The following is a 6796-nucleotide window of genomic DNA, read 5'->3' on the forward strand; positions in this document are numbered from 1 at the left end:
AGATGGGGACCACATTAGCGATCTACCACCCACTTCTGTATATTTGAACATATTATTTATTGCTTGTTATCCCCTCCCTTTTTTTTTTTTTTTTAACACCCCCCCCTCCAAATCAAAACACTTTCGGTAGGAAAGCATGCATTACAATACCCTCATAGAGATAAAACCACATGGAAATGTGAGTTTAAAAGTTAATTTTTTAAATTTATCTCAGAAATTATTTAACTTTGAGTCAGTTAAGGGTTATTCTTCTGACTGCAAAAATACAGTAAATCACCTATTAAGGCAACAACAACATGCATATCAGCTTCATTTCACGTCCCTAATATAACATACAATCACATGCATAACCTGGCAATCATATACAAAAGATAAATTTGTTTCTGAAATAATCATTTTAGCCTTATCAGTTTAAAATGTTGCCTACTAGCCGTTCTATAAATTACTTACATTCTGTATTTCCTCCCATTAGAAAGAGACTTTTAAGCTTCTTAGGAAATGCTGGATCCAATTTCACAGCCAAAGCTAAATTAGTCAAAGGACCAAGGGCAACTAGGGAAACCTACAAAACAAACAAGCCTCTACTAAGTTTCTTTTCGTGCTATTTTAAATAAATAGCCATAATAATGTAAAACCCAAAATAAAGTGTAAAGGTGCTGAAGGGTTTCCCCAGAGCTTGCAGGCTCAACCAGGGTGTTTGTGCTCTTGGGACAAGGATCGGCTGTGCATGCAGAGTGTATGCATGACTGGACAGCTGTACCTCCAGGGAAAAAACAGGGGAGACCAGCTGGGGAGAGGGGAGCTGAAGCCGTGTGGTGATGGGCTGCTTCAGAGGGGGCTGCGACCAGGACAATTGCTTCTGAGAGGACGACTGGCAGAAGAGTTGTTGCTGAGTGAGCTGCCACTGAGGGCAGAGGAGCCACCAGCTACTGAGTACCCAGGATCGCCTGGTATCCTTTACTAAAGGAGCAGGGGTTGCAAACGGGCTCCTCTCTCCACCCTTAAGCTCCCTGAGTGCAGGGAGTCACTGGGAGGGAGTTGGGGACAGGGGGTGCTAGAGGAGTTTCTCTGGGAGAGCTAGAGAAAATAGCAGGGAATCGTGGTTTTGTGGGAGCTCCAGCAGAGAGCTCAAGAAAATACAGCTGAGAAGGGGCACTCCAGGTGCCAAACACAGGGCAACTGCCTTGGGGAGTGGTGTGATTGATTGCAGGCATCCAGGAAAGGCTGCAAAAAAGGAAGAAACCCTGGTCTGCAGCGCAGCCGCACCCCGTCTTCTGTCCAAATGATGGCATCGCCACCCCTCTTCTGAGGCAGAGCGAGCACCGCTCCCCGGGGCGCCACTGCAGCCACTGCACACTGGGTGATTTTGCTGCAGGCAGAGTGATTGCGTGGAGGGCTGGCTGATTAAGTGTACGTACCCATTATAAGCAGACAAGGTTCTTTGGGTGAATCTGATATCTTTTATTAGACCAACTTAAATAGTTGGGGGAAAAAAATTGTGGAAAAAAATTATACTGAAGTTGATAATATAATTGCTTTTGTTACATGACAAGTATTTGCTTTTTTCTCCTGGTATAGACTATTATTAAGCTCATTGAAAATATTTTGTTTGTTATTTATGAGATGTTGAAATTGTCAGTCTCTCAGTTTTTCTTGAAAATAAAAAATTATTGTAAATGGTTATTTAGTGTGGTGTGGTGTGGTGTGGGGAGGACCACAGGAGAGCACTTCAATGAGTGCTGCTCCCAGCCTGTAGACGGAGTGGGAGTAGATTAAGACCTATTGGCATCCCAGGGTCCCAAAAATTTGGACGTGGCTGCAGGTAGTGCCGCTGCCAGGGTTACAAACACAAAGGAAAAAAGTTTTCACACCTTCACACCAGAATATTGGAACGAACTCTTAACAGTGGCTATCCATGAAAGTCTAAGCCAGTACCCCAAATTGATGCTTTTCATTTGCAAGGTAGTGTGAATTGTCAAAAGCACATTGTACCTGTGCTCCACCTATTATATGGGCTTCAGATATGTATAATTCAAGGTTTTTATTTAAACAATACATGACCAGGTAAATTAGTGTTTTTTCTTAACTAGTCAGTTCCTATCTCCTTACTCATCTTTACTATGTCACAAATTGGATAAAGATACTTTTATTGACAGTCCTGATATGTACATTTCTAGGGACTGGAAACAAAATCTTCTCATTGGACAGTCATGTGATTGTGGAGCCCCTCCCTCCTTTTGTGTTACTAAAATCAATTTTTTAAATGAGATTAAAAGCTGTACATACAAATTTTATTTACATTTTAAAAATTGTTCAACTTGTCTTGATAATACTTAAGTTCATTGTAAAGTCACATAATCAAGTGTATTTCTCTGATAATACCTTTTCAGGGATACTGTGTATAAAAAGAAAAAGATATGTCCAAAATATCAAATTCAAAATAGGAGTTTATCAGTAATAAGGATACAGACAGACTTGTACAGTGGCAAGAAATTCTAGCCAAAAATAACCAGCAAGATGTATTAGAGTTGGACCTTGAGGAGCACTGCATGACAATTAGAGCTACATGTCATATTGTAGTACCAGGAAATATAAGTGGGAAAATTTGATTGCACCGCTCTGTACACAGATACTATTATATATATATACTATATATATACTATATATACTTTTTTATATATATATATATATATATATACTTTGTACATTACAAAGGCCCCTATTGGAGAAGAAACTTCAAATGACTTTCCATACTGGCCAAATGTTTGAGAAATCAAAGAAGGAATTTAAAATGAAAAAGTTTAAATTTAAAATTAGGAACAATAGATTGACCACTTTAATCAAAGAGAGGACTATTAGAATTTGTAAGCTGGCAGGCCAACAGTTGTCAGAGAAGAGTGACAGAAATTTAATTTCCACTAGGATACATCAAAAATGGCTACTTAGATACAGCAGTTTTTTTGGTGTTTTTCTATTTTATTTCTACTTTGATGCAAGGAGTTTAGTGGGGTAAAACAAAAGGAAAATATAGGGGCTTGGGAAGGAAAACTAAACATATCCTTTATCATTGCCTACTATGAAAATTATGGTCCATCTATGAGAAAATAGAAGTCCTTAAAAAACATGAACAAGAAAAGGGAGGAATGAGAAAATTTAGTCTATCTAGGGCCTCTGAGAAAATCATCCATTTTGGTGCAAAAATGGAAGACTGTGGTTAATGTAATGTAATACTTTCATACATGCTAAAATAAGAGGTAGGCAAAATATGGCCCATGTGCTGTTTGCAGCCTGCCAATTGATTTCATCCAATGCTGGCTCCAGCCTTTCCTGGTGCCGCAGGGGATGCTGGGCAGAAGCCACTCTGCCTGCCTACCTACCTGCCCAGCTCCACGTGGCAGGTCTGGGCGAACTGTGCTCGGATCCTGGTGCCCCCACTCAGGCTGGGACAGCAGTGCCTTTCCTGCCTGCGGCTCAGAGCTGGCGGGAGCTGCCCCAGGTGCCATGCAGTGGGTGGCCACGGGCGACAGAGCTTCCCCGGCACCTCCCAGCAGGTGAAACCCTGGTCCCACCCCCAGGCTCAGCCCCACCAGCACCCTGGGACTGGGGCTCCTCCTGGGAGAAGAGGGGCTCCCAGGCTACAGGTGGGCACAGCCTGCATGGCCCTGGCAGGGACCTAGGGCAGGCTGGAAGAGCTGCTGGGCTTCCCCAGGCTTTGTGGGGGCAAGTGTGGATGGGAAGGGGTGCTGGGCAGATGGGTTTGGGGTATAGGCAGCTCTTGAGGGGTGTGTTGGGGTACAGACTGAGGCAGAAACTCCTTTGTAATTTGGGGGCAGGGATGGCTGGACAGTGGCAGGGCTCTCCTGGGGGTGGGGCATCCTTCTTTGGCTGAGAGTCCTCCTGGCTGCTTTTGGTTCCCCTTTGGGAGCGGGGCTTTATTTTGAGCTATTATGCAATCGCATCTATATATACTACCCTAAAAAAGGACAAAATTAGCTTTTGAAATACAATTAAAGTATGTTATAGTAAATGCTTGATTTTTAGCATATGATTTTTTTTTTTATCTACAATTTGTTAAAATAGCTTCATTAATTTTACATGTACCACCCTCAACAGCTCACCAAAACTCATTAAGCACCCCTCCAGTGACAATAACTGCCCATCCTTTTGCTAAAGGGAAGCATGAGAAAAGCTACTGCTGGTTATCCCAAGGAAATGAGGACGATTGAGGAGCTAAGTGTAGTTGTATCAAAGATTCTTATTAGACAAAGAAAGCACCTCTTAATAAGTATGCTCTACATGACATATACTATACTTAAGAAGTATGCTATACAAGTAGGCTATGATATGACAAATATCATAAGCCACAGTTTTGCAAGAAAATGCCATCTGGAATCGCCTCATGTCATTTCAAGGAGCTTGCTGTACTGTTGCTACATAAAAAAATAAAACTTAAATGAAGAATATACTCTCACCTCACCAGGTTGCTCACTGACCATTCTTAGCATTGCCATCACAGCATGTTCTTTCTGTACATGGTCTAATTGTGGAGCATCTGGATCAGGAACATCACCCAAGCCATCTATGCCATAAAAGTAATCATTTTTTGCAGAATCACCAAGTAAGGGGGCAGAAGCACCTTGATAAACTGGAATCTAAAAAAAAAGATATAAATGACTAACATGGACTGAATGCATAATGGATGTGCATCACTTAATGGCTTCTTGCCTTTTGTTGAATTTAATTTTATCACAATAAGTACCATATTGTTTTACTTACTGTATTAACCCCCTTGGTACATACATATGTCACATACTGCAAGACAGTGGTTCTCAAAGTTTCTGGACTTGAGGCAACCCTCACTGGACTCCAGGCACCCCTCCATAACTCTTGTGAATTTAGTGGCACCTAATTTCAAAAACTAATTTATAGATTATAGTGCTTGCTTTCTTGCAGAGGGACCAGGCTGTGGCAATTTGGGACGATGGTTCAGTCAGGGATGAGCTGGAGCCTGCACGTACTTGTTTAGTTTAGCTGCTTATCTCCTAACATTGTGGGTGCGTCTACACAAGACGCTTAATGGCAAATTAGCATAGTTTACTGTGAAGTAAGACTGTGCATCTACGCATGCACAGGCTTACTTCACAGTAAATCTCCCTTATCCCAAGTAAATTTTCAACCTAAAAATGCAAGTAGCAAACTTACTTGGCATTAGTAAAGTTGCTGTAGCACTTGTGTAGACACGTGGCCGGGAGCCAGATCTGCTCCCGGTCAGCAGTCCACCAGGGGGCAGGAGATAGCCCCCTGCCCCCGGGACCTGCGTGCTGCTGGGCTGGGCTCCGCCACAGGAGCCCGGGCAGGGACTATGCCCGCCTTGTCCCAGCAGCAGATCACGATTTGGGAGCAGGGGCTGGGAGATTGTTATATCATTGTGATGGGGGACCAGGGAGCTGGGAAACCCTTATCTCTCAGCATGAGCTCTGAAAGCACAGGGCTCGGCCTGGGAGACCATTATCTCCCCTGACTGGGACAGTTCCCAACCAGCCCCAGGCTGGGCAGGGAAGCACGTGCAGCCTGGAGGTGGCTAGGGACGGTCCCGTTCTGGGGACTGCACATGCAGACTTCTCCACGTAGCCCAGGGCTGACCAGGAACGATCACGGTCAGGGGCAAGTCCCAGCCCTGTGCCCTGAGTGGGTTATCAAAGCATGGGGCTTAGACAGCTGCTCCACCAGAGAATCGGGGCAGGGGGCTGGGACCTGCCCCTCCCCTCCAGCTCTTTCCAAGTCCTGTGCCCCTCATCAGGGAGCCAGGGCCAGGAGCTCCCTGCTGCCAGTGCAAGGGGACATATGTAGTGTGTGTTTGAATAATGTTTTTCTTATGATTAATTTTAGCAACATGTAACATGTAACACAAGGCCAGAACATGATAGCTTAAACAGCTTGGCATTGGAATATGTTCTGTTTAGATCAAGTAATAACAGCATTATATAATATGGTTAGTGTATATATATGACAGTCAGTCTCCAGTTGCTATCATGGGGAAGCTAGCATACTGTATTCTGGTCCCTGTTAAATGCAATCTCTTCAGTAAACTGGACCTAGACCAAGGGAAGAGCAGACATAACCTTCCTCATATGGTAATGAATAGATAAGCAGATAAATGGGATCTCTAAATGGATGCAACCCAGAAGCTCAGATGGAAAACGTGATTCAGTGGAGCACTAGGAGAGACCAACTCAATATATGACACCTGGTTGAAGCTCTGAAAGTATGAGATGGTTTTCAACTTCCCTAGGAGGAAAGAAGTAGGGGGTAAGGGGGGGGAGCAAAGAGCAAGGGGATGGAGGGAGATAGCTGCCTATGTCAGACTGGGAAGGGGAGTGGGGGGGAGAAGAGAGCTTACCACCTGCTACAAAGGGAAGCAGCAGCAGCACAGAGGAGGGAGGGAAGGGGACTTTGGGTCAAGCTACTTGCTACTGGCTCTCCCCACCCCCCATATTGCAGGCTGGACCTAGTCATTTTGGGGAGCCAGGTCTAGCCTATGGGCTGTAGATTGGACACAACTTATCTATCATAACTGAAATCTGCCTAATAGACATGCCCTCAGGGACCATGACCCCAGGGAGATGGGAGTTCAAGAAGAGTGGTTGCTTCTCAAGGAAGCGATCCTCAGTGCACAAGCTAAAGCTATTCCAACACGGAGGAAAGGCAGCAAGAAGGCACAGCAGCCCCCCTGGCTCTCCAGAGACCTAGCGGACCTCCTGCGGCTAAAAAGGAAAGCCTACAAAGGATGGAGGAC

At 44.4% G+C, this 6796-nt stretch overlaps 1 protein-coding gene across 1 annotated transcript in view; it reads right to left on the reverse strand.

Moving 5' to 3' along the window:
• The window catches only part of LOC109306175 (inosine-uridine preferring nucleoside hydrolase-like), a 10286-nt gene extending 5605 nt beyond the window's left edge, over positions 1–4681 (reverse strand). The window contains exons 1-2 of the mRNA XM_019529453.1: positions 4473–4681; positions 451–562 (exon numbers count right to left, since the gene is read on the reverse strand). Coding sequence (XP_019384998.1) covers positions 451–562; positions 4473–4511 — 151 coding nt within the window. The 5' untranslated portion in view covers positions 4512–4681. The remainder of the gene's footprint in view (positions 1–450; positions 563–4472) is intronic.
• Positions 4682–6796: the final 2115 nt, after the last annotated feature.

Source organism: Crocodylus porosus, unplaced genomic scaffold (assembly GCF_001723895.1).
Source record: "Crocodylus porosus isolate Cpor-Errol unplaced genomic scaffold, CroPor_comp1, whole genome shotgun sequence".
In the NCBI taxonomy this organism is placed as follows: domain Eukaryota; kingdom Metazoa; phylum Chordata; order Crocodylia; family Crocodylidae; genus Crocodylus; species Crocodylus porosus.